Source organism: Enhydra lutris, unplaced genomic scaffold (assembly GCF_002288905.1).
Source record: "Enhydra lutris kenyoni isolate GAN:26980312 unplaced genomic scaffold, ASM228890v2 scaffoldscaffold17, whole genome shotgun sequence".
Lineage (NCBI taxonomy): Eukaryota > Metazoa > Chordata > Mammalia > Carnivora > Mustelidae > Enhydra > Enhydra lutris.
The window spans coordinates 30,224,118-30,251,559 of NW_019154101.1; the positions used below are offsets into that span (position 1 = coordinate 30,224,118).

Here is a 27,442-nt window from a genome sequence, read left to right on the forward strand (position 1 = left end):
CCTAATCCATCTCTTCTCTGACATTTTTTGGTTAGGCAGCTCTACTTGGGGAGGAAAAGGAGTCGTTAGCTAAGGTCTGAAGATGACTTGCTTTGCTCTCCAGGTCTCCGCACAGCTCTGCAAACTTCCTGCTGCTCCAGTTCCCGCAAGCACCTCCCGAAGGTTGTCCACTGTTGACGGCAGCTTCCAGAGGAACATTTAATCAACCCTGGCTTTGCAGCCAACAAGACCAGTCTAATTGTGTCCGAGGATGTCAAGGAGTGCCTCCATGCGTATAAGACTATGAAGTAATAATATAATTCTTGTTGGAAATAAACCATTGTGGGAGGGGCAGAGAAGGGGGAAATTATGACATTAAATAGTAATTTGTAACAACTCAAAAATGATCAGAAACTCCAAAGTTGTTATCCTGTTCTAGACAAATGAATCCTTATCTGTTTAGCTTGTGTGGTATAATACTTAGAACAGGCAACATATTTAAAAAATATATATATAGTGGCACTCAAGGCTACTGTTGGAAAGAGTGAAGTTTCCCACCTTCCAGGACAGGGTCCTGCCTACCACAGGGATCTCAGACTAAAGACTAAAAAAAATCACTTAACATCTATTGGATAATTACTAAGTGTCAGAAACCTACATCTACTCTCAATCCAATCTTGATAACTACTAAGACAACCCAATGAGATGGGCATTGTCTCCCACATCCGGATGAAGAAATCTAGACCCGGAGCACATGGAGAACTTACCAAGCCTCATGACGCCCATCAGCGCAGACCTGGAAATCAGATGTATTGTAACACTATGCGCTGGCTCTTCCCCATTGTCCCATCTCCTAACCTTCTCCTTTCGGTCTTCTATAAGGTGTTAAAGAGCCAATAATTCAAAGGTGGTTGTCAGTACTACTTTTTTCATGTATATTTTTAAACAGGAATCAAAATGTTTTTCTCTTTTGAATGTCACCAATCTTGGCACTAACTACTAAAAGTAATTTTGACTTCTAGAATTGTACTCAACATAAAAATCCAAGTGATAGTCAACAAGGAAAAAGTTACTAACAAATTGTTTTATTTGTAACAATTGGAAATTGTATCTTCAGTTCACATGCTGATCCTTTCCTCTGTCATCTTGCAAAGTCTTTGGAGCTTCTCCCCCAAACTAAAGAAGTGCTGAAGGATGTGAAAAAGTGACAATCTTGGGTACTTCTGAGCGGGTTTAGGTGTCTGCAGAGTAAAAAAAGGAGTTGGACGGGGACTTGAAATTTCTTCGAAGGGCATCTTTAAAAATGTTTTAGTTGCGGACACCTGGGTGGCTCAGTTGTTAGGCCACTGCCTTCGGCTCAGGTCATGATCCCAGGGTCCTGGTATCGAGTCCCACATCAGGCTCCTTGCTCAGTAGGGAGCCTGCTTCTCTCTCTGCCTTACCTGCCACTCTGCCTGCTTGTGCTGTCTCTCTCTCTCTCTGACAAATAAATAAAATCCTTAAAAAAATGTTTTAGATGCTTTTTGTAACTTGATCCAATAGCCGTTCCATCATGCCTTTTCATGTTCTATGTACCATCGGATGTAGGCCAATAGTGAAATAATTTCCAACCATCTGGAAAATGCAAAAGGCATCTGGGTGGCTCAGGCCACGAAGCGGCGGACTCTGGCTCAGGTCGTGATGTCAGGGGCCTAGGATCCTGCCACGTGTCTGACTCTGTGCTTAGCAGGGAGTCTGCTTGTCCTTCTGCCCCTCCCCCCAGCTTGTATGCACTCTCTTGCTCTCAAATAAATAAAACCTTTCAAAAAATGCAAAAGATGGGAGAATTTATTGGTGCCTGTTATATTTTAATATGCAATAATTTACTCCAAAATGGTTTAGTATCAACTTTGTGATGTCCATGTCACTTTAGTCTTACCCTGGGGGCTAGGTCAGATAGCATTTGAAGGACTCCAATCTGGTGGCTGGGTGCTATTGTCATCTAGATCTATACCAGTGTTAGTCAGCATAAGGGAGGTTAGTAATTTTTCATTAGCAAATGGAACTTGAAAGGTAAGTGGTTGCCTAGAAAGATATTGAGGCAAAATACACAAAACGAGGTGTAAGAATATGGCAGACCATACAAGTTCAAGACTTTTGATTAGTGCTTCAGACCTAGAGCTGTTTGCTCCTGTGCCATCTTTCCCCCGACCCCACACATTTAAGACTGCACTGGCTGTTTCAGTTAGGTTACTTCCGCCTTCAGAATATCACTGTTTTGGGGATGCCTAGGTGGCTCAGCCATTAAGCGTCTGCCTTCGGCTCAGGTCATGATCCCAGGGTCCTGGGATCGAGCCCCACATTGGGCTCCCTGCTCAGCAGGAAGCCTGCTTCTTCCTCTTCCACTCCCCCTGCTTGTGTTCCCTCTCTCGCTGTGTCTCTACCAAACAAATAAATAAAATCTTCAAAAAAAAAAAAAAGAGTATCACTGCTTCAGTGTTACTGTGACTCTTTTGATCGAGGCATTTGTGGGATTACGCAGAGAGAAGAAATTTATCCAAGCTTGGCAAAGGCACTGCTTGATAATATACGTTTGTTCACGTGCGAGAACTCTGTTTTACATTTGCTTTTATGGTAATGTTCCACCAGGGAATGAGGTTAGGCAAGAGGAGACATATGGCCTTACCCCTTCCAGGAGAGGTGGGCCACTCTCTACCAAAGGAACTTGGGATTGGTGACTACTTTGGCCTAGACAGTCCACAATGGTGTGTAAAAGAAACTAAAAGTCATCCACCCTCATTTCATGCTGAGGATCATATCTGATCCCTGAGTACTGCCCTTGATATAGTACCTACTAAAGATTTCTTTATGACTAGCGGGTATCGACTATTTAAGGGCTGGAGAAAAAGCAATCAAGACATTGTAAAGGTCCAGGTCATCCTCTGGTACTATTGTTTTTAAAATATAGTTGATTTGGGGTACCTGGGTGGCTCAGTGGGTTAAGCCTCTGCCTTCAGCTCAGGTCATGATCTCAGGGTCCTGGGATCGAGCCCCGCATGGGGCTCTCTGCTCAGCAGGGAGCCTGCTTCCCCCCTCTCTCTCTGCCTGCCTCTCTGCCTACTTGTGATCTCTCTCTCTCTCTCTGTCAAATAAATAAAATATTTAAAAATAAAATAAAATAAAATATAGTTGATTTTACAGGCACCTGTGTGGCTCAGTTGGTTAAGCATCTGCCTTTGGCTCAGGTCATGATCCCAGGGTCCTGGGGAGCCTGCTTCTCCCTCTCCTTCTGCCCCTCTTCCTGCTCATGTTCTTTCTAGCTCTCTCAAATAAATAAAATCTTAAAAAAATAGTTAATTTTATGTCACTTTTAATTAAAACTTGATTACTTAGAAGGCTTTGTTAATGATGGCTCAAATTTAAAAATATAAACAAAACCAGGAAAACCTAGCCAAAATAGAACTATTGTTCTAAATTTTAAATAAACCTTTCTGTATTCCCATTCAAAGGAAGCTGGGGAAATGTCACTGCGATTGAATGAAGGGCAATTTGAAAACTCAAGACTCAATCCAAGTAAAGTTGTAACATATGAGAAACCTAAAAGTAAAACTATGTCAAACACATTTTATTTGGTGTTTTGTGCTAGGTCAACTTAAACAAATAAAACAACTTTGTTGAACAGATTTTTTTTTTTAATAGGACTACACATACGTACATGGACAACTGAGAATAGGGAAAACCCCCAAATTAATGTTTTCACAAATTACAGCTGTTACTATAGCCTGGATTTTAATAAATGAATAGTTTCTCATTCAATATAGATTACCCAATCCCTCTTTTAATAAAGCCAACATATTACACTGCTAGACATTTACCTTTCCAAACACTCCACACATACACACACACACACACACAAAAGCGTTCCTTCCGAGTCCCCTCTCCTCAACATTTAGTTAGTAGTAGCTTCTAAAATGGTAAAATAAAACTGAATTATGCTAGTAGATGAAAGTGCGAGCTTGCACGGCTAAGCTCAGCAGCAAAAGTGAAGAGTGAAAAGTCAGAGCTGATGGGAGCCACGCAGGAGGAGGACGTTTGTGAAGGTAACCTGCACAGTGCTCTGTGTGCCAAACATAGTCAACATCCCATCAGGTTTTCTTTGCTCTTAAACGAGCAAAACCAAATTCTTTTTTTATTTAAAGAAATAGTAAATCTTTACTCCCCTTCCAGCCCCCCGCCCCATAATTTGTGATCAGGTAAGGCAAAGGTAAGTCCCACCATCACTGGGGACAGCAGCAATGTACAGACATCAGAAATAGCCCTGAATCATCACGAACATTCTCTCATGGTAACATAAGGAATGCATCTAATAAATCAAAGTTTGCAATGTTGTCACGTTGTTCTAATTTATTTGATTAGTTTATCTGGAAAAACTTTATAAATACATTAAGAGGACAGTCTATATTCTTGCTCTGAAAAAATAATTTCTTTTTCACATTTTAAAACTGTTTAGTATGCTTTTGCAAAAAGAGATGCAAGAACGTGACAGCTGGGTTTGCAGAATGTCCATGTACAAATTGCATTTACAAGAACCTGGTAACCTGCCTATAGTTTGCTTCTACAAATAGAACTCTCTGCAGTAATATTTAAACAGGCTTAAACACCTCTCCTGTTCACTCTACTTGTAGAGCAAAGAGGTACTTACTTTTCAAGTATTATATTGTAAAAGGTAAATTTTTTGTGCCAATTTCATGTTAGCTTTTAAAGACCAAAATATTTATGTGAAAAATCATGCCTGTTCAGCCCGATTTTTTTTTTAATAGCCAAATGCTCTCATCTTTTAGAGAATGCAGAAAAATATGATTTGCTAAGAAGGAGCACACTGGAAAAGCCGTTTTAAAGTACTGAAGAATAAGGAACATTTTTTCCCTCTATTGGCGAAAATTATTAGAAAAGCTATCCAGTCTGTTGTCTTTAGCTGGTTTAATAAAGTCTTTTCAAAATGATGGTCAAGAAATCTTTAGAAAACTGGAGGAGGGGTTGCTCCTTTATAGCATGGAAGGAATTCCTTTAATTGTAGAAATTCTTTTTAAATTTCTGCTTTGGTTCTTCCGAAGAGATGCTCATATAACTTCTATATTAGGAGACACAAAAAAGAACAGATTACTATTTACCTAAAATTTTATGACAAGAATACTATGGTAATATTTTACATTTCTAAAACTGTACCATGCTTTTTTATACATTGTCTTATATAAGAACTCATGAGAATCTTATATAAGATCTCATCAGAATCTTGTATTTTAGTGAATTCTACCACTGGCAGGAAAACATGTGTTCTTTTCTTTACCTTCAGCTTAGGCTGTATCATTCACTTTTCTAAAGGACATACATCACTTGCACTCTCCTTTGATGTTGGAGACTGATGTTCATTGGTCTTTTACCCTCAGCACCTGATGCTTTAGGCTCCAAACATATGGCTGAATCAACGTTTATCGAAAAACAATCACGACCCCAAAAGAACCCTTACAGCACTTAAGATCACAGACACTTGATTCTGTTCCTACAGAAGTTACAGAAGGGCAGAAACAGTGAGAATGGGATGACAGATAAATCAAAAGGTGAGGTAAGGCCTAGTACGTGACGCCAAAGGTCATCTGGGTGTTGCTCTCCTCTCTGTGAATCTGCGACACGACAAGGAGGGAGTGTTTCCACTAACATACATGCCAGCAGATTATTCCTGGAGTCTTAAGAATGAGGATGGCAGACCTGGGCCAGGATGTATAACTTCCTTTTACAGTCTAGAGAAGGGCACTGTAAAGTGACGTTAGACTCCCAAGGTCAGTCTATTAGAGAAGGAAAAAAGGCTAGCTTCATTTGGACAGGTGCTCCAACACTGGCTTTTTCAGCCAGTTAAAGTGGGGAAGAGGACTAACAAGTTCACAGACAGAAATCTGAAACACAAAACAACTTGACCACCGATAATTCTGCACTGACTCCATTAAACATGCTGAATTTGGCCAGCTCTGTCCATAATACTATAAAGGGATGCTGCTTGATACATGAAAGTGATCTGCTGAGAAGAGAAACTTGATAGAACTCAAAGAGGTTTGAGAAGAGCCAGAGCTGACATTTTTCCACTCATGTCGGAGACTGATGAGATTGTGCTGTTGAGCTGCTAGTGACCCTTGAGTTGGTAACTTTCGATGTTGCTCCTTATTTCTCTGGGTCACACAAAGCTATTGTTCTTTTTGCACAAAGACTTCAGGTCAAGGATGAGTCCCAGAGAGTCGCTGGTCGTTTCAACAACAGCAACAGTCACTCCACGGAGGACAGACCACCACTGGGTTCATATGCTCGTAGTTCTGAATATGGGTCCCATGATCTAATTCCAACTTATTACGTTTAAAAAGAACAATGGCGTATCATCTAAGCTGCTAAAAAACCAGGACAAGAGAAAAATGGGAGAATGTGATGGCAGTCTTCATACATCTGAAGAGCTGGAAAGATGGAACAAACACCAGGGGGCAGAACTGGGCCTGAGGTCCCTGCATTATGGTGAGGCATTAAGTGCTTGTGTTTATAGGAAGCCTGTTCTGACAGTGAGTGTTTCTGAGCAGTGAGGACTGCTCTGTGAGGAGAAGGTGATGGACACCCAGCGGGTGATGCCGACTGGATTTGTACACCCAGTTGGGGGAACAGGACGGGCCTCAGAATTTGCCCAATGCAATTCAAAATTCAAATTCTATGATCCTTACACAATCTTTTCCATGTGGTCCCTAGAAGAACAAAGCTGCCCTAGTCACACTGCTCAAGGTTTGTTCCCTCAGGTGGTGTCACATATTTGTGAAGGCTACTGAAGGGAGCTCGAGGCACGCTTACCTGCTGTCTGTTGTGTTTGAACACCGTCTACCTGAGGCAGGGGCCCAAGTGTCCCTTCATCATCAAAGGCCAGAATTGGATTCAAAGGAATTTCTGGGCTCTCACTGTTGGTGACATCTAATCTGGATGGTTTAGATCCAATGGGTAAGTTTATAATTTCCTCAAAATTTTCATTCTGAACAGATACTCCATTTTCACTTGGCTGTTTTTCCAAATTGGGAGTACTAGGGAAATTGAAAAGTCAAAATTGAAAGGAGTTAGAATTAAAGCTGGAAAAAAACATTTTTAAAACAACTGGAAACTGTTTTGTAATAAATCATTTTAGAATTTTAGAATCAAATGTTAACACTGATGGATCACATCATTCACAAAAATGGTGAATTTTGACATATTTGCAATTTTACTCTATTTTTAAAAATCCGTTTTTGTTGTAAAAAATTTACCAGATGGAACCATTTATCAGAATAGATCATCGTTGTCAACACACACATAACAATCTGTACCACAGACATTTTCACACACCTTTTGTTTGATAACCAGTAGCCCATATCAGGTCCTTTACTTCAAAGATGAGGGGATTGAAATTCGGGGGAATGGGGGATAATCTGTAGAGTCATAGAGTGACTGACACATATAGTTCAAACTGAATGTATGATCTTCCGAGCTCTGGTCCTGTGTTCCGCTCATTATGCCATTTTGTACATACCTGGCTATTCGGATGCTAGCCCTTCCTGGGTACCTCTGGATTCTTAAATTACGTGCAAATTTTTTACAGGTATAAGACCAACCTTATCTTTACCCCTTAAATCTGCCTCTGACCCCACCTTACTTCTTCATTAATTCATGCTCAATATCTTGGATTTATTTTTGAGGTACATTTAATTGGCCACCAAATCCTTAATTTTCTATCTACAGTTCCTCTTAGGTTTTTTCCTCTCTTTAGAAGCTCCATAACCAAATTGAAAGCCTTATATATGTTCATTATTCTGCTTTACAAGGCAGCAGAAACAATGCCTGTACAAATGGATGCTAGATTGTTCACTTTATCGGAATGCTGCAATAAGCATATATTTACAAGCTTCATATTTTGTTCAGTGCTCAGCTCATGTATCAAAAAAAAAAAACCACCCTATTTGACAAAATTTCTAGAGTTAAATTTTCCAAATGGAAAAGACTAACCATATGAAACAAAAATTGTGAAGGTCTTAACTTCTAATACATACTCATGTTTTTTTTTTTTTTTTTAAAGATTTTATTTATTTATTTGACAGACAGAGATCACAAGTAGGCAGAGAGGCAGGCTGAGAGAGAGGAGGAAGCAGGCTCCCTGCTGAGCAAAGAGCCTGATGTGGGGCTCGATCCCAGTATCCTGAGATCATGACCTGAGCTGAAGGCAGAGGCTTAACCCACTGAGCCACCCAGGTGCCCCCCCGCATTTTTTTTTTTTAAAGATTTTATTTCATACTCATGTTTAACTATAGGAATGTTTAACTATAGGAAGGTCTATGGAAAGAGGCTAGAGATAGAAAATCAGGTCTGTAGTACAATGCCAACTGCTTGAACTTTAGCAACTCAATTCATCTTTTTCTGTCTCCTTCCCACATGGTAACATAAAGCTAATATGCATCCAGGTTTTCCATTGCTTTTTGTTTATTTTGAGGAATCTGCTTTTTTACCCTGTTGAGGAAATAGTTTACCTAATTAGCAAGAAATAATGATTTTCGGAACACATTCTAAAGCACTTCTGATTTAGATATTTTGGTATATTTTTGTTAATTAAAACTTTTCGGGGTGCCTGGGTGGCTCAGTGGATTAAGCCTCTGCCTTTGGCTCAGGTCATGGTCTCAGAGTCCTGGGATTGAGCCCCCTGCGTCAGGCTCTCTGCTCAGTGGGAAGCCTGGTTCCCTCTTTCTGCCTGCCTCTCTGCCTACTTGTGATCTCTCTGTCAAATAAATAAATAAAATCTTAAAAACAACAATAAACAACAACAACAACAACAACAAAGCCAAAAACTTTTCTTGGGTGCCTGGGTGGCTCGGTTGGTTAAGCGTCTGCCTTCAGCTTAGGTCATGATCCCAGGGTCCTGGGATCAAACCCCACTTCGGGCTTTCTGCTCAGTGGGGAGCCTGCTTCTCCTCTCCCTCCTCCTGCTGCTCTGCCTGCTTGTGCTCTCTCTCTCCCTCTCATTCTCTGTCAAATAAATACATAAAATTATAGACCTTTTCTTCTAGGGACAAAAAATATCTGTCCTAAATGCTTCACAAGGTACTGCAGGGTACATTGAAAGTATTATTTGTAAAAGTCTGTGAAAAATAACATAAAAACAGTATACAAACTCAGAGCATGATGGCGGTTTTCTGCTATTTCACCAAGAAGGCTTGGCATCACAGTAGTGATTCAGAAGGCGTGCGTGTGCACGCCCGACACCCACGGCTTGCCCAACACCCACCCGCTGCTCTAGGTGCTTGGACCAGTCACCAAACCCATCCTCTTGGGTCTTTTTTTTTTTTCCTTTAAAGATTTATTTATTTGAGAAAGAGAGAGAGCATGAGAGAGAGAGATCACGAGCAGGGGGCAGGGGTAGAGGCAGCAGCAGACTTCCCGCTGAGCAGGGAGCCCAATGAGGGGCTGGATCCCCAAAATCCTGGGATCATGACCTGAGCCAAAGACAGATGCTTAACCGACTGAGCCACCCAGGTGCCCCCCACCCTCCTCCTGGTTCTTTCCAAACATTGATGGGCTTTCTGTAACCAGGGAAATGGTTTTGATTCTCATCCTAAAGTGATTTTCAGGAGAAGTTTCGGCAAAAGGTAAAGAAGAGGAATGCATTTCCAAGTCCCGTTTTTTGGCCACCTCAACTGCCCTCACCTTCCAGGCTTGCATGTGCTAACAAGTTTTAATGGCTATGCCAACCCAGACTTGAGTCAACAGCTGACTTCATTTTCCCCTCCCACTCCTACCTGACCTCTCCACCCATTCTTTCTTGCTAGCAATTAGAGGAGTAATTGTGCTATACCTTTGGATGGCCAATTATTAGATGTTCAGAAGACACTGTGACCGGCAGAAACTATAAAACTGAAACTGAAGTCACTGGGATTAGGGAATATCATCTGTGTGTCCTCTTAGGGTAAGAACACCAGCTTTTGAAGTCCTTTTCTTTGGCTATACTCTGGCAGCTGAAGCTGGATGCAAGCATCTTCAAAACTGTGCCTTTTGCTTGCTAAAATCTACCTAGGGTTGCACTGGCTGACTCAGTGGGAGGAGCATGCAATTCTTGAACTCAGGATCATCAGTTCAAGCCCCACATTGGGTGTAGAGATTACTTAAAAAACAAAATGAAAAATAAAATCTACCTGGGGAAGGAGCTGGGATCATGGTGGGAATCTGACAGTCCATATGTCTTGCTATAGCCAGGACCTAATTCCTTCTTGATATTTATTATCATGGTATAGCAAGTACCTTTATTGTTATTTAAAATTTTTTAAAATTATTTATTTTACAAGTAACTTTAAAATTAAAAGTGATACCTCTCTGTTTGAATGGTAGGGGCTTGGGAATGTTATTTTCCTTCAGGACAAACTAAAAACAATAATAAATTCCTATAGTTTGAAGGAAAACCACAAGGTCAAAAACCAAAATTACGGGGTGCCTGGGTGGCTCAGTGGGTTTGGCCTCTGCCTTCAGCTCAGGTCATGATCTCAGGGTCCTGGGATCAAGCCCCGCATCGGGATCTCTGCTCAGCAGGGAGCCTGCTTCCCCCGCACCCCGCCCCCCCCGCCTGTCTCTCTGCATACTTATGATCTCTCTCTCTCTGTGTCAAATAAATAAATAAAATATTAAAAAAAAATACCCCCAAATTACTACATATCCCTTAAGAGTGAAGGATTATTCTCTTAAGAGTGAAGGATCTGGGCGCCTGGGTGGCTCAGTGGGTTAAGGCCTCTGCCTTCAGCTCAGGTCATGATCCCTGGTCCTGGGATCGAGCCCCACATCGAGCTCTCTGCTCAGCAGGGAGCCTGCTTCCTCCCCTCTCTCTCTCTGCCTGCCTCTCTGCCTACTTGTGATCTCTGTCAAATAAATGGAATCTTTAAAAAAAAAAAAAAAAAGAGTGAAGGATCTTAGCCTGGGGCAAAGAACAGGCATGAAATGTCTTCTGGGTATTAGCAGGGTAGGACAATAGCCCATGAGAAGTTTTCAGTTTCTAGAACAGATTTTCTGCTGGGGGTGGGAGACTGTATCAGAATGACCTGAGAAACTTAAAATAATGTCTTCCTTCCTCCACACCCCCCACACACTTGTACTCACACATTCATCTGTGTTCTCTGTTTCTTGTTTCAAAGCAAGTTTCTTATCCACAAATAAACACTCTCCTCCATTCTATGGGCTCCTCCCTCTACAAATACTCATTCTCAAGAACCCAAAATGGTTCCGGAGTAAGAAATCATCTTGGCGAAGCTCATATATTTCTTTGCACCTATAAAAGCTGGCCAGACTTTTGGTAACTCCAACCCTCTTCAGTCTATCTACTGTCAGCGGGGCAAGACGACTTGCTTTCAGGCTTTAAAAGGCATTGCACACAGAAGACTGAGAACACTAGAAACCACAGGGGCCAGCCACGTCATTCAGGCCCCTGGGGCCTGAAGTCAGGTTCAGGGTGGTACTGGTGTAGGGTTTCTCTACACCAGGAACTGCTGCTCCTCCTGCTGCTAGAAAATACTAGGAGGACGCTCTGACATCGCCCCAGGGGTGGGTGGGGGGAGAGTATCTCCGAGTTCACGAGTTCACGGCACTCATTTATTTTTCCTGAAGGCAAGGCAAACCAGTATAGTACATAGCTGAGGCATTAGGGAAAGTTCACTTCTCCAATTCTGAACTAAAAGTATTCATTCTTTGGAATGGTGTTTTCCAGTGAAAACACCCTGCCGCGTGCAGACAGCATTTGCCATGGTGGATTTCCACAGGGGACCACCCATCTCACGGTCTTCAGAAGGGACCCTGGGGACCTCCAATCCGTGACTCAACTCCCAGTAAGCAGGCTGGAGGGATCTATGCCTCTACTTTGGGGGCGTGGTAGGGTATTTAATAAACATGTGAACTGATGACGAGGATTATGGAATGTTTCACTAGCCATAACACACTGAGGTAAAAAACGACTTGGTAAGTGGTACCAAGATCGGCTTGAAACGGGGGGTAAAGGGAACATCCGTGGATGCCATTTATTTGTCACTTGAAAAATCTTTCACAGGCTTCCAGAAGTAAAACTGTGAGTCCCCGTTGAAGCAAAGGGAATGTGAACAGGAAACCATCTTAGGGAAGGGTATGAAAGGTTAGTAGTGGTCCTTCTCCCGGTGGAAAGAGTATGAGTGGCAGATAGCCTCAGGGGTCTGGGCTAACAGCAGGTTATAATAATCTGGAAGACAAGCAGGAGGAAAAATTTAAGTATCCAGATAATGATTATTCTGGGAAACACAAGTCCTTGAGGATAATGGGCAAAAGTCATCAAAATGTCAGGGATGGAAAGGCAGTGGGTTTAGAGAACCACTGTAAGTGGAACCATCCTCAGAAGATGAAGAGCTCTCAGGGACAACAGACGTGAGAGATCTGCCAGTCACCGGAAAACGGATCCAGGTAACAGTGATTCCTCATGTTTTTATGGTTAAAGAAGAAGGCAATAAAATGCAGGGCAGGAGAAGATGGGACATCAGATACAATGTAAAAGCACTTTCCTATAATACCACACTGCAGCTACACCAGCATGCTACGTCTTCTGGACACTGCACCTTAGAAGGACAAAGAGGAATAACATCTAACATTTGCAGAGTACAACACAGTTTTCAGAGCTCCTTCACGGACAATATCTCACTGGACCGTTTGGTACCCTGGGGAAAGACCTCTTCAGGTCCAGACAACAAAACTAAATCTTACTTAAGTAGGTTAATCCCAGAGTCACTGAATTTCTCGAAGTAATACTAGGAATCCAGCCTGGGACTTTTGGTTCTAAAGCTCTTCTTCCTCAACCTCATGCTCGTGCTAAAGAATCTTCAGAAAATACAACTAAAATGACAAAGAGCTGGAGAAGGAGCCTTTTTAAAGGTAAGGTGAGCCTGTCAGGTTTGGGTTTTTCTTTACTTTTCTTTCCTTTTTCTTTTTTTTTTTTTTGGCCTCTCAGCTCCAAATTCAACCTTCAGTCTTGCTCTGAAACTGGAATAAATTAAATAATCGTCCTTTGCCAGCTGGCACAATCTTTGAGGTTTGTCCTTTAAGGCTGCTGGAGAGACATGGTGTGAGGAAAATTCTGCTTCCTGTTGTGGTGGCTGTGCTTGCTCAGCGGGCCCCTGCAGCACACCCTTGTGGCATTCCCAGTGTCCGGCTCTTGGTGCACGTGAGGCTGGCACAGCGCCAGCCCCTGCAGCAGAAGCAGCTGCCCCAGCACCTTGCCAGGGCCAACCTGTGGCAGAACTGAGACACCTCCTCGTGAACAGTTCTCCTAAGCATTCTAGAGGGTAGATATCTGGCAAGTTCCACCACCAAGTTTCTTTCATAAAAGAACTTGTCCACCATCCAGTGGGTCACAGCCATACCCTCGCCAACAGGGTCTGGATGGAAGCCTGGGGAAGGGCACTCTTGCTTGGGTATGGCTCAGGGATGTGGCCATGCCTTAGACCGTATTCTGGAGTTCTCTTCACTTCTTACTAGCAATCTGTTGTTACTTTCATCCCAAGTAATAGTTAATTATTCTTGAAGTTAAACTTCCCTGTTCAAATTAATTTGCCTGGTTTCTCTCTCCTGATTGGACCCTGACTGACAGACTAAGCATAGGAGGACTACTCGCTTTATCAGATGAAAGCACAAAGAGAACAGAAATAAAATCTATAAAGTTACAAAAGGTATGGAAATTGTGAGAAAGGACTTATCCCCTAAAACCTAGTTTCTTACAACCACGGGTTTTAATTTTGAAATTGCAAATAAGTAGGCATAAGAAAAATAAAAAAACACTTCTTTTTGTTACTAAAGAGATGATGCTAAATGGAGGTATACGCTGTTTTAAGATTGGTGTGGATAAATTCAAGGAAGATAAATTTAGAAATAATTGAGGGAAGCAGGGGTTCTTGGGCTACATAATCACAAACCATGTATCGTGCCATGGGGAACAAACAGAACACCGCATTAAACAATCCCTAGAGGCCAGGATCATTCAGAAATGCATTGTGTTTCTCAAAATGGGATCCAATTCCCTAGATGAACTTCACAAATTTATGTTTTCATTCTGATAAAAATTGAAAAAAAAAAACAAAACAAAACCAAAAAACCAAACTCCAATAGAACAGTCTCATCACCTACACGGCAGTTTACCATAAAGCTGAGTTTCACGACATGATTTAGTGCTTCATTTTACATTCATATTTCAGAGCTTACGTGGCAAGGGCTGATGACAAATGAACTAGGTTGAACTGGGTACACAAATACTGTGTCAGTGCCAAGTAAAAGCCAAGTGATCTCATGGTACACTTTATGAAAAGGGATTTGAGGTCTGAAGGCGGGTTAAACAGAGAAAAGCAATGGGTGAAATCAATGATCAGAAATAGAACTTTACCATCTCATTTCACAGAGTAAAATTATGTTTCAGACAATGATTAACTACTTGATGATTTTACCACTGAAAAAAGTCAGCTAATGTAAACTAATGTTATTGATCAGATAAAATTATCAGCGGTTTAATAAACCTGGTCCTTATAGTAATGGGGTTCTCTCTGTGATACTTTTTATTCTTTCATAAAAGTCTCTTTTTTTTTGAAGTCAGTGAATTTAAGATCATAAATTATAGCAGTTGGGGATGAATATTTTATTTGAAAATCAAACTAACTAAAAGCGTAAAATATCACTTAATATATATCTCAGTTAATGAAGATAATAAATTTATTCAACATGGTTGAAAGCTTATTAATAAGCTCTCTCTCAGGAAAATGCTTTTCTTTGGTATTACAGTGGGAAAAATAAAAGATTTTACTGTCCTAGAAAGATATCAATGGATGTCTTATGACTTATGGACGTCTTAGAAGGACTTATCTTTGCATCGCGGCCAATATTGTAAAACACTGTGCAGTGTGTGTTTTTAGACTAAGAAAAAAGTTAATTTGAGGACCTTTAATTCTCTGATGTTAGCAAACACCTGGCATTAGAAACAGGAAAACATAAAAGAATTAAGTAAATTGGAAAAAAAGTCATAGCTGAATTTTTTTTTAACAGTATTACAAATATTTCTTAAAGATCTTTATGCCTGGATTTTTAGGCACAGGCTAGGATTAATCTGATTTTTTTATTTTTGAGAGTGTTCTTAGGATGTTGTCAATATAAACCCCAAAGAAGAGAAAGGCAATGCAATCTTTTTTCAGCCCACACTTCTTTCTTGACTGTCGTTAGCAACTGTTTGTTTCTTCAATAAGAAGCCTTACTACCAATATAAGAAATACTGGCATCCAAATTATTTTACTGTAGTGCAAACTTGTGACAGACGAGAATATTATGTATGGTGAAAATATGCTATTAAAGGGTGTGAATATGGTCTAGATCATGTTAAATATATACAAATAAAATGCTTCCCTGTAATTTTCTTTAATAGGCATACAAAAACCTAACTATCATATTTAAAGACTCAAGAAAAAAAAACATTTTCCCTTTCTTTGACTACAGAATTACTAGTTCTACCAAACATTAATGGACACAAAGGAAAATAAATCTTGATGTTAAAACTCTGAAATTCTGTCAGGCTTAAGAAGTTCTGATGGGGTTAGCACTTTGCTCTCATGTATATCAGGAAAAAGGGCCCAGTTGTTTAACTCACCTCTCCATAGTCACTGTCATCGATTGGTGTGAGGTAACCACATGTGGGCTGGCCACTGGTTCTCCATTTCCTGGAGAGTTTGTCATACACGGAAGTGCAGATACCACTGGACACAGCAAAGAAGATGGGACAAGGGGTTACTACGGCTCTAGTATCAACCCTAAACCTCAGGACCCAGAATGCCTAGATTTATGACCTGGCTCTGCTGCTTACCGGCTGTGTGACCTTGGGCAGGCCACAAACTCTCTGTGCCTCAGTTTCCTCATGAATAAGAATACCTACCTCATAAGCCACGGGGAGAATTAAATGTATTAACATATGCAAAGTATTTAGAACCGTGTAAGGCTGGAAATCAGTGTTGTTACTATTTTTGTTTGTGCTAAATTGACTGTGGACAAAAAGTATGTAATGTTGAAACCAAAGCAACTGATGAAGACAGCAGTAAGCTGACCTGATTAGGCTGATGGTGAGTATCTTCTGAAGAATTTAGAGCAAATCACCATGACCTACCTTAAGTGATAAAAAATAATTTTTAAACTCAGTTTACTTCTAGTCGCACTTAGAATGAAAGGGATTTCATGAATGGAAGGCCAGTGAATTGTACTTTACCAAGCCACTTTGTCGTTCAATGCTCAGTGATGTAGTCCAGCTTACGCCAACAATATTGACGACAGACTCCAAAATCTAAGCCAGGGTTACTTAAAGTCCTGTAAACCTTCATACTGATTAGAGTTTCAGGGAAATCTGTGGCAGTTTATGGTTTCAGCTCGACATGAAGAAATAGCTGAAACATAATTCCAAGGAAGTGTTATTTCACAGCCTGGCACAAATGCACTAAAGCTGCCAGAGGTCCAGAGAGTCTGATAACTGAAGTGATTAATAACTTTATTAAAGGAGCCAAAATTCACAATTTTGTGATTACACAAATTTGGTAATAGGCAGCTTTGGAGATTTCTGATAGGTCTGTGAGCTCGGCTGTCTGTCTGCCCCAGAATTCTCTTTGGAGCACTAGTAAAACCATTTAGCCCTCAACCACACATGCGACAGGGAAAAGAGGAATATTTGTTAGATAATCCCTCAGGCCTCCTTTTAGCAGTATTAACTCAAACTAGATTTATTATGAGTGTTGATAAACACAGATATGATGACTGAAAAGTTGCACCTTCCCTTTTGGTTTTGTTGGTTCTCAGGCTGAGGTAGAAAGAATATTGGAAGAATTGATGGGGGAAAGATGGAAAAACAAACAAATAAACAAGGAACCCGGCCCTGTGCTAACTACACTCAAAAAACCCCCGTACTGGTGCAATTTACACCCTAAAATGCTCATTCTGACTCATGGAGGGTCGTGCCTGCGTAAAGTCTCCATGAATTATGACATTTGTGGAGACAACCTATTAAAAATGCAATGGGGTTAACAGGCAACCATTAGGGTTATTCTCTGAGCAAATATAATTAGGGCATCTTGAAAAAAGCATGGAAAGCTCACTAAGAAGGGATCACGACATTGAGAAACTCGGATAGCCTCTGCTGAAATAAAACCAAATCCCAAGACACCAACATATTAACTTTTGAAAGCCTCTAGAGTTTACAGAAAATTTTTTTTTCACATAGATCATTTCATTTGATCCTTAGTCTTACAGGAAAAAAACAGTCAAGGGAAGTGAGGTATCTTTGGTTCTTCCTTGTCACATTAATACTGTAAGTGAGGAAAGAAGAAGTGTGTGATGAGCTGCGTACCAACCACCTGTACGTACGATCGTGAAGACCATGGGGGATCGTAGAACAATCATAAGGTTGGATTCCAGCTGTATGAGCTGGGCCTGCCACTTGAATGAATTATTCCTCGGGGGGAAGGGACCTAGCCTGGCCTGTTCACACTGAATCCCAGCGCCTGCAACAAGGCCTGGCACTGGCAGGTCTCCGAAAATGCTTGCTGACTTCAAGATAAACCACTTCTACCCCACAGGCTGCAGCGGAAATTAAAGAAGAAAATGTATGCAGGCGGTACCTGACACAGAGAGACCATTTAATGAACATTAATTGAATTTGGGTACTAATGCACTAAGGTAAATTTTATTTCAAGCAAATTTGGTTTAAAATCACCAAGATATTAATTATCTCTGTCCAAAGCCTAGAGGTATCAACAACTTTCCACCGAAATTTCAACTAATTTCTAATTTAAACTCTACTCTGAAGTCAAAAGTTAAAAAGGTATAAATTCTTTTGTGAGAAATGCCATACATACGAGTTGTCAAATGTTCAAGTTTAGAGTCCTTAAGAGCAAATATAAATACATGCTACTTTAGCAGACAATAAATGATAAATGAAATTTAATTTTATAACACAAAGAAAATTCTTCTAATCATGTGTGTATAAATATTTATATGTGTCTATTATCTCTCTATATAGGCATGTATCTATATACACACCGATATATACAAACATATATCCACACATGTGGATATTTGTAATATAACATGATTTAAAATATTAAGCACACTATTAGAGTATAAACAAATGTCAAAAAACATCTTCGAGAAGTGTGAGAGTTTTACATAAGGGGAAAATCTACGGACATATACCTAAGCTTCTGTAAGTCAATGAGTACTTTTTTCCCCCCAATCAATGAACATCTTCATCTCCAGACAGTTAATCCAAAAATTCTACAATTGAATTTGTTTGAATTCACTGAAGTAAATACCTGTTCCTCCAGTGAGAACTCCCTTGGTTATATCTCCATTTCTCTGATCAACAGTTTTCTACCAAAAAAAAAAAAAAAAGAAGAGGAAAAAAAGATTCTTAATGTTAAAGTTGCAAGTGAAAGTAAAGAAAAAAAAAATAACAGAACATTAAGAATAGTTTAAAAATGGCCTCCTCAGTACCTTATCTGTAGCTTCTGTTCGCCTTGTTCTTTTCATAATCTCCTCAAGTCGCTACGAGAAAGGGAGAATTTTTTTTAAAGATTTTATTTATTTATTTGACAGAGAGATACAGCGAGAGAGGGGACACAAGCAGGGAGAGTGGGAGAGGGAGAAGCAGGCTTCCTGCTGAGCAGGGAGCTCAATGCGGGGCTGGATCCCAGAACCCTGGGATCATGACCTGAGCAGAAGGCAGATACCCAAAGGCTGAGCCACCCAGACACCCCAGAAAGAGAATTGAGCAAAGGGGTCAAATAGGCAAAGAAGGCAAGCCTGGCACATTTCACTAAGCAGATGGGTCATCCGAACACCTCTGTTACTTTGGACAATTATAATGCCCACTGCTCCCTTTTAATGGGCATTATTCACATCAAGGCTGGAATTGACTTAAGCCACATGAACCGGAAGGAACGGTTTTTGGTGCGGTCCGCACTATGCGGACAGATTTCTTTGGAGATGATGATTAAACCCGGAGCGACTTCAGTTTCTCTGGAATGCGCAGAGCGCGTTTGCTTTCTGAGAGCGGTGAGCTAGTCTCCTGGTTTTGGGGCTTCAAGGCTGGGGAAGAATGGGGACAATGAGCACCCCAGGTTTCTGTTCTAGACACAATCACCTTTTTTCTTTCCAGGCGCTCCTGCTCTTCTCTCTGGAAATGCTTCTCTCGCTCCTGCCGAACCCTCTCTGCTTCCTCACGAAGGCGAGCTTCATCTTCCTTCTGGAAACAGGAAGTGGGCCTGTGCTTCAGGCGGGAAGGGCTGCCGGGAGGCGGAGGCACCGGGGCCCCAGAGCAGGTGCGGGACACACACACACACACCCTCTGCTGCGGGACACACACACACACACACACCCACCCTCTGCTGCGGGACACACACACACACACACACCCACCCTCTGCTGCGGGACACACACACACACACACACACACACACACACACACACACACACCCCACACCCACACCCCCCCGCCTCTGCTTGCAGGGACTCGTCCCGTCCCGCAGGCCCGGCGCTCTCCTCTGCTCCTCTGCGCGGACCCAGGCCCACGCCGGGCGGGGGGAGGGGGTTCCCCTACCTGCTTCTGGGCGCGCTCCTGGTCCTCGCGCTCGCGCCTCTCGCGCTCCTCCGCCTGCCGCCGCAGCTGCTCTTCCCGCTGCTCTTCCCTCTCCCGGGCCTGCTCGGCCTCCAGCCGGCGGGACTCCTCCTCGCGCCGCGCCCGCTCCTCCGCCACCTTCTGCACCAGCTCCTCTCTCTTTTGTCTGGAAAAAGACACACACAAAAGCAGAGATATACGGGGGGGGGGGGGGGGGCGCTCCCTGAAGAAAGGCTGGAGTTGGTGGTTGGGGCCTGAGGGCTGGAGGGAAAACCTCCCCGATGCGCTCACAGCATGGCTCGGGGTCCAAGAGGAGGAGCGACCCTCTATTCTTCCTCCCCCATTTCCCCAGCCTCGCGCTGCCTCGTGGTAAACAGAAGGAACGTGCAACCACTAATGCTTTGAGGAGAGCCTGTCTTGGGAAAGGATGTGCAACCGAACTACCCTTAAAGGCTCAGACTAGTTTTATCCAATAATGGGGCAGTTTAGTAACGAGTTTAAACATTCGTCCCCCCCACCCCCACCCCCCCAACCCCCGGGAGTCTTTGTAAATTAATAAAGGTTACAATGTTCCGTTAACAGGGCAGGACAAGACAGACCACGTAAGCTCCCTGCTGTGATCAAGTGTGTCCAGAGTTGCTGCCTGGCACTGGGGCTGCGGTCCTCCCCCAAGATGTAGCTCTGCTTGTCTGGAGAACAATGTCTTTGGCATTGGTCGTATTAGCTGGAGAAGGAGGCCGACTAAGCCAAGGGTCCCTCCCATCCGGCCCAGCAGGCAGTCATGGGGCACTGAACTATCTCACCCAGCTATTCCCTGAGAGTTCTCTTAGGAGGAAAACACAAGCTTCTAGTTTGTGGCTTTAAAAGGATTATTAGAAAGATAATGAGGATATATGGAGATTAGAAATATTTACAGTAAAAAAAAAAATCAGACTGTACAATTGTACGTCTACTGTCGTGATACTGTGGCTATAATTATGTAAATAGGTGTGTGTGTGTGTGTGTGTGTGTGTGTACATATTTATGTATGTCTATAAACCCCTACTGTGTTCAGAGACTAGAAAGGATGACCCAAAATCCACTCTGCCAATGACTGAAAACTGGTAAGACTATGGATAGATTTTTTTCTTTCTATAAACCTTTCTCCATCAATGTTGTTATACTGTCATCAGAGCAAGAAAACGCAATTTAAAAAAAAAATCACTTAGTGATCAGAGGCATGACTCTGAAGCAACTAGTCTGTTCACCTTCATCACTACTACCAGCTCCTGTCTCTCAGACTAAAGACTTAATCCAAGGTATCCCTAGGATGTCCCTGCTCATTGAACAATGTCACTGCTTTACCTTTCCAGCTCTTCCCTCTCCCTCTTCTCCCTTTCCTCCTTCTCTCTCTGCTCTCGGGCCAGCCGTCTCTTCTCAGCTAGCAGCCTCGTGGCCTCTTCTGGGTCAGTGGTGCCTGCGGAGGTCTTGGGGGAAGTGGCGGCAGTCACAGTGGATGGCGAGGCTGGGGCTGGGCCTGGGGTCGGCGCTGGAGTGGGGGCCAATGCTGGAGCCGAGGCTGGGGCTGAAGCAGCTGTACAAACAGGTACAAGGAGAAAACCAGTTGGAAACAAAACCCAAAGAACCAAACAAAAACTAGCATTCCCCACACCCCAGGCCTAGAATTCATCATTATAAGAGAAAAGAGAATGTTTATTACTGGGTGTTCTCACGGTTTCACTGTATTCTGCTTGTAACCAGGCAACAGATACAAAAAGGTGCATGTGTAAGGGAGACATCCAACAAAGCTGACACTCTGTCACCAGCTCCTATTTTTATACAAGTTAATCAGTTAACAACATATATCAAATGTATACTCAGTACGGAGCCTCACTTTAGGTTCTGTGGGAAGTTATACTCTGAACAAAAAGAAGATGAAATCTTCCATTTGCCTTTCATTACAATTAAAAAATTCCTTCTCTTTAGTGACTATTTGTTATTAGCGGACCAAAGCCTTTCTACGACCATTCTCAGGGGTCCCGGCCACGAGCCCAGATTCAGGCTGGGAAGGTGACACCCGATGAAGATGAAGAAGTCCCTTTTGTCTACCCAGAGCTGTCTCGAGGTCTGAGACGGGATGACCCTAGGTCCTCTTCAGGAGCCAGCGCTCGTATTCCTTACCCTTTTGGGCCTCCCCTGTCCGTCTTGAGCCAAGATGCAAGATGGCAGTACAAGTTCTCTGACCTGATCCACACTGAGGAAATGGCCCAGAGAGCCACGCTAGAAGGCCAGGAGTCCCACAGAGATGCTCCACTGGGAGGTGTGATCTCTGGTATTCTAGACCCTCCCTTCAAGATTAACGCATTCTACTCTGCCCCCGGGACACTTTTCAGCCTTTCTCTTCTCTCTCTTTCCATGCAAACAAATATTGGACCCTTCCACTGTCAAACAACATTGCCACTTGTCTGAGTTATCTATTACCTCTTTGTCCCTACCCCCATCTTCAAATTAGGCCGTAAGGAGAAAACTTTTGAATGAAGACAACTTTCAATAAAAAATATTGAATTCCTGGTTTCAGGTGATTCTAAGCTTCTGGCTAAACATCTGGTTTAGTCTGGCAGAGATGAGATCCACTGGGTCTTTTGAAATGAGTTCTGACCTCCGTCAAGCACCAGAGGCTAGTCAGTGGTCCTTGGGCTCCACTACACACAGGGTATAACTGGCCATTCTGTATTTTATCTGACATTCCTGCACAGGACTTGACTGATGAGCTTGTCGTCTTTCAGGGTCCCCGGGTCTACCACATACTTGGATTCAGTAGATCTAAGACAGAGCCAGGGCTCTGTCCTTTGAAACATTACAGAAATGATGAATTAAAACTATTTCCATAAACCCTTTGAAGATCTTCACTGTAAAAGGGCAAGACTAATCCCCTTCATTTGAGTATGAGTTGAATGTAGTCACTTGCTTCTGATGAATTGACTATGAAGAAATTGTAACTTCTGAGTGTATGACTTCTGAGACCAGGCATAAAAGGTGTGGAATGCTCGTGAGGCTCTCTCGCAGATCACGCTTTCTGGGGAAATCCAGTAAGCGAGTCCAGCAGAGAGACTGTGAGGACATAAAGCAGCCCCACAGAGAGGTTCGTGTGCTAGGAAATGGAGCTCCGCCATATGTGTGCGCCATCGTCCAACCACCCAGCTAACCTGCTTCCAAACTCCTGACCCAAGAATCTGTGTGATATAATAACTGTTTTTATGAGCTTCAAAGTTTTAGGCTGATTTGTTACACAGCAGTAGAGATAACTAATACAAGCAATCCTGATGTGGGGGCTCTGAACACCACGTTTTGTGAAAATCTGGACTCAGTCAATAGAAGGTCTCATAAATCATACCCGTGCCTCCAATGACAGGCTTTTGATCAGATGTTCCTTTCTTTATACATAAGAAAATCGCACATGGGAAAAGCTCCTGAAGTTAACCTTTGAGGAAATGTCTAAGTCCCCCAGGAAGAGCAGGCAACACACGCTGCATCATAAGGCAGATGAACCTTACCAGGAGCAGCTTCCAGCTCAGCAGGTGTCCCCTCTTCAACTGTGGCTTCTTCCACCTTCACTAAAGGTGTTCTGCCCTTAAGTGATGGCTCTTTGGCAGCATTCTGGGATTCCTTCTCAGGGTCTTTCCTCTCGGGTTCCACTCTGACTTCTCTCTTGACAGGGCGGATGTTGCCAGGGGATGGGGGCCGGGCCTGAGCAGAGGCCGCTTTGACTGATCCGGGAGGCAAGGATGAGGTTGGTCTGGGTGTGCCAGGCAGATGAGGGAAGGATTTGGATGGCAACCTGGGCAACACATTGGGGAAAGAGAATGGGAGCCATCAGAACCAGCCTGCCAGACCCTTCCTTTCCCCACTCCTCTACAATGTGATAGTCCTAGCATGCCAGCACCAGGAAGGAAAAGAAATGAAGATACCAAGCTGATGTGTTTGTTTTTTTATGTAGCAAACAGAGAAATATTCACTTTAGAGACTCACTCCTATTTCCTTTTTCCTTTCCTACAAGGAAAAATGTTATTCCCTAAGTCAATGCCAAACAGTGGGGAGAGAATAAATAGTTTGCTTTCAGAGAACAGAAGCTACAGATGCTTCAACATGCGGCAACCCAGCCAACCTCTTAAATTTCACTTACCAAAGTCGGGAGGGAGCTGGTGATCTTGCTTTGGAATGAGATGGAGACAGTGCCCTCCGAACGCCAGATGTGGAGTGGAATGGTAGGTTTTCTCTCTCCTTCTCTCTTTTATAGCCCTAAGTTTGGAGAAACACAATAATCAGATTTTGCTATGAGTGGAACAGTCCCATTCACAGTATCAATAGTGGAGCTGCAACCCACTAAGTGACTTTTTGGAAAATTTCCAGCCTTTGTCATTTATATCCATTACACTGCCACAAAAAGCCTTTGTTACCTCAAACCTGAACCATATAACTGAATTAACACCATCTGACACTGATAATAAAATTGTGGATGTCTGAGGTGGAGTTACATTTGTTAAAAAAAATACACTAATACTCTTAGAAAGCACCTATACTTACTTTGTGCCTACAATAACCTGGGGGAAATTCTCTCATTATCTTTTTTAACCCAGACAAGTATCAAAATAAAAGTGGCTTCCATTTCTCCCTGCCCACCCCCCATTTTAATTCTTCAGCATTTTTTTCCCTATGTTGGAACATAACATATTCAAGACTTACTTTTTAAAAAAATTTATGTGTCTGCTACATCAGAGGTTAATTCCTTTTTTCCCTTTATACTGATACTATATAAGTAATTCCTTTCTCATCTAATGGCCTTTGAAGGAAAAGTCAGGTTCAAGGTGAAGAATTTTAGTTATTTTTTATCTTCTTTGAGGATAAAATGGAAAAGGGAGAGTGGGTCAAAACATCATTCCTCTTCTAATGGTGCACTAGAAATTCAGCCAAGGAGGTGATACCTTTTCTAAGTCAAAATGAACAAAAGGAAACCCAGAACTGTTTGGTAATCTATAGCCAACTGTGACAAAAAAAGACAACAACAACAACAACAACAAACCGCACAGAGCAAGAAAGACTCATTCTAAGTATCTAAAACACTCCAACAAGGTCCTGGGATGGGACCGGATGCTCGCCAGAGGCATGTGTGTGAGCACCTATCAGTACCCCACTCCATGCGACCCTTGCAGGAAAGCAGACTGTGGGAGTCGAAGGCAAGGGACAGAACTTCATTTATTTTATCTAGCTGTAGGGCCAAGAAGCTGGTAGTGTCCCCTTTTTCTCTCCTTCCTGCATGGGACAAGCATTAATTCCCTTCTTCCTTTCTTTGTTTCCTCCTTCTTACTCCCCTTCAGCGTCCCTTCTAATTGCTTCTCTCCACTTTCCTTAGTAGCATCCTAGTTGATGGATTGGGCTAGAGGTGGGGGGAAAACATGAGTATCAAATAATACTCAGTGTATTCCCAGAATTTCTAAATAAAACTAATGAACGAACACCGGGGCAGGGAAGAACTTTACAAGATGCGTGTTAGTTCTGTATCACTTGTGGCTGCCTGACCAGCCTTTGCCCTGATTTCTGGTCCCAGAAGGTGGGAGGTGAGGCCTCAGAAGTCAGTTGTTGTCCTTGGGTGGCAGATGTGGCAGTCAGCACCAGGGAACCTTCCGGCCGCTATACTGGGTGGCAATCATGTCTGTAGCATATCAGTGCCAGAGTGGAAGGCCTGGGGCTCTTCCCAAGGGAAGCTGGCATTAAGCACCTCAAGTAACTTTTCTTTTCCTTTTTTTCAAAACATTTTACTTTGGCTGAAGTCAAATTAAGGAGCGATCTGAATGGGAAAATAATTCAGGGTAATTTGTGATGCAGAGGAAACAGGGATGAATTTCATCATCTGTGTCTTGATAAGATAGGCATCAAGGGAAGGAACCTACCAAGAACTGTATAATCCTTCTTTTTGGATAAAAAAAAAAAAATGTTAGAGTGCCACTGAACCAATTCTTTCTAAAACTGCCCTCCCTTTATTCACCTTAAAGAGGTAGGGAAAAAGGCAAAGAGAGGTTGAGAAAAATGTTGAATACTTGAGATGACATCCTCAGGCAGGTAGATGGTTTTACCCTCTTAGAGCTTTTAGATGTCTTTTCACTGGTCTTGTCACCCAATCACCTGTCTGGGTACCACACATGTAAAGGCATTCCTCATCCTCCCCCGATCTGAGCTAATAGCCAGTGGTCTGTACAATAATCTTTCCTATTAACATTCTCCACAAGGTCAATGTAGAACACACACAGCAAGGTGCTCATGTCAGTGGACACCAGACCAGCAGGACAAAGACTTTGACTTTACCATTAGAGTTAGGGTTAGAATACAAATAATGCTCAAAAGAGACAATATAGACCCATACTCCAAGACCCTGCTTGTCCAATAGAACATTCTGTGATAACAGAAATGTCCTACATCTGTGCTGTCCAATAAGCTAACCACTACCCATATTTGGTCATTTGAGTTTAGATCTAAATGAATTAAAATCAGATAAAATTGAAAAAAGTTATGGAAACATTTCTATGTATAATAGCATCAGAAAGAATTAAATCCTTAGGAATAAACTTTACCAAGAAGGCAGAAGATGTGTACACTGAAAACTAAAAGACATTGCTAAAAGAAATGAAAAGAACACAAATGGGAAGACATTCTGTGTTCACAGACTAGAAGACTTATTGTTAAAATGTCAATACTACCCACAAGGACCTACAGATTCTAAGCAAGCCCTATCAGAATCCAATGTCATGTTTTGCATAAATAGAAGTATCTATTCTAAATTCATATGGAACTTCAAGGGACCCTGAATAGACAAAACAATCTTGAAAAGGAAGAACAAAGTCAGAACAAAGTCGCTTCCTGATTTCAAAACATACTACAAAGCTACAGTAATCAAAACAGTGTGGTACTGACATGAAGAGAGACATGGAGACCAATGGAGTCAAGAGCCCAGAAATAAATCCTTACGTTCAGTCAAAGGATCCTCAATAAGGGTGCCAAGACCACTCGATGGGGAAAAAGACAGTCTCTTCAACAAATGGTGCTGGGAAAACTGGATATCCACATGCCAAAGAACATAGCTGGACCCTTACCTTACACTGTAGACAGAAATTAACTCTAAATGGATTAGAGACCTAAATGTAGTGCTTAAAACTATAAAATTCCTGCCAAAAAACAGGAAGCTTGATGACACTGGATTTGATAATGAAGGATTTCTTGGATATGACACCAAAAGCACAGGCAACAAAAGCAGAAATAGACAAATGGAACTGCATCAAACTTAAACACTCCTGTGCATCAAAGGATACAATCAAAAGAATAAGGAAATAAACTACAGAATAAGAGAAATACTTGCAAATCATATATCTGATAAGAGATTAGTATCCAGAATACATAATATCCAGAATATGTACATATGCTACAACTCAAAAATTAAAATTAAGATGAAACAAATTAAAAAACAAGATTAAAAAATGAGCAAAGGACTTGAATAGATTTTCCTCTAAAAGAGATATGGGAATGGTCAACAAACATATAAAAAGATGTTCAACATCACTGATCATTAGAGAAACGCAAATCAAAATCACAATCAGACAGAGCCTCACGCTATTAGGATGGCCACTATAGAACAAACAAAACCCCAGAAAATAACAAGTGTCGGTGAGGATGTGGAAGAAGTGGAACCCCTCTATACTGTTGGTGGGAATATGAGTAATATGGTTCATT

At 42.1% G+C, this 27,442-nt stretch overlaps 1 protein-coding gene across 1 annotated transcript in view; it reads right to left on the reverse strand.

The window, feature by feature from the left end:
- Positions 1-4,773: 4,773 nt before the first annotated feature.
- Positions 4,774-27,442, reverse strand: part of LOC111147640 (microtubule associated protein 7) — a 144,596-nt gene continuing 121,927 nt past the window's right edge. Inside the window, exons 9-18 of the mRNA XM_022503831.1 lie at positions 23,847-23,962; positions 23,188-23,501; positions 21,029-21,257; positions 19,667-19,850; positions 19,211-19,312; positions 18,562-18,612; positions 18,381-18,438; positions 15,680-15,785; positions 6,838-7,061; positions 4,774-5,089 (exon numbers count right to left, since the gene is read on the reverse strand). Coding sequence (XP_022359539.1) covers positions 5,079-5,089; positions 6,838-7,061; positions 15,680-15,785; positions 18,381-18,438; positions 18,562-18,612; positions 19,211-19,312; positions 19,667-19,850; positions 21,029-21,257; positions 23,188-23,501; positions 23,847-23,962 — 1,395 coding nt within the window. The 3' untranslated portion in view covers positions 4,774-5,078. The remainder of the gene's footprint in view (positions 5,090-6,837; positions 7,062-15,679; positions 15,786-18,380; positions 18,439-18,561; positions 18,613-19,210; positions 19,313-19,666; positions 19,851-21,028; positions 21,258-23,187; positions 23,502-23,846; positions 23,963-27,442) is intronic.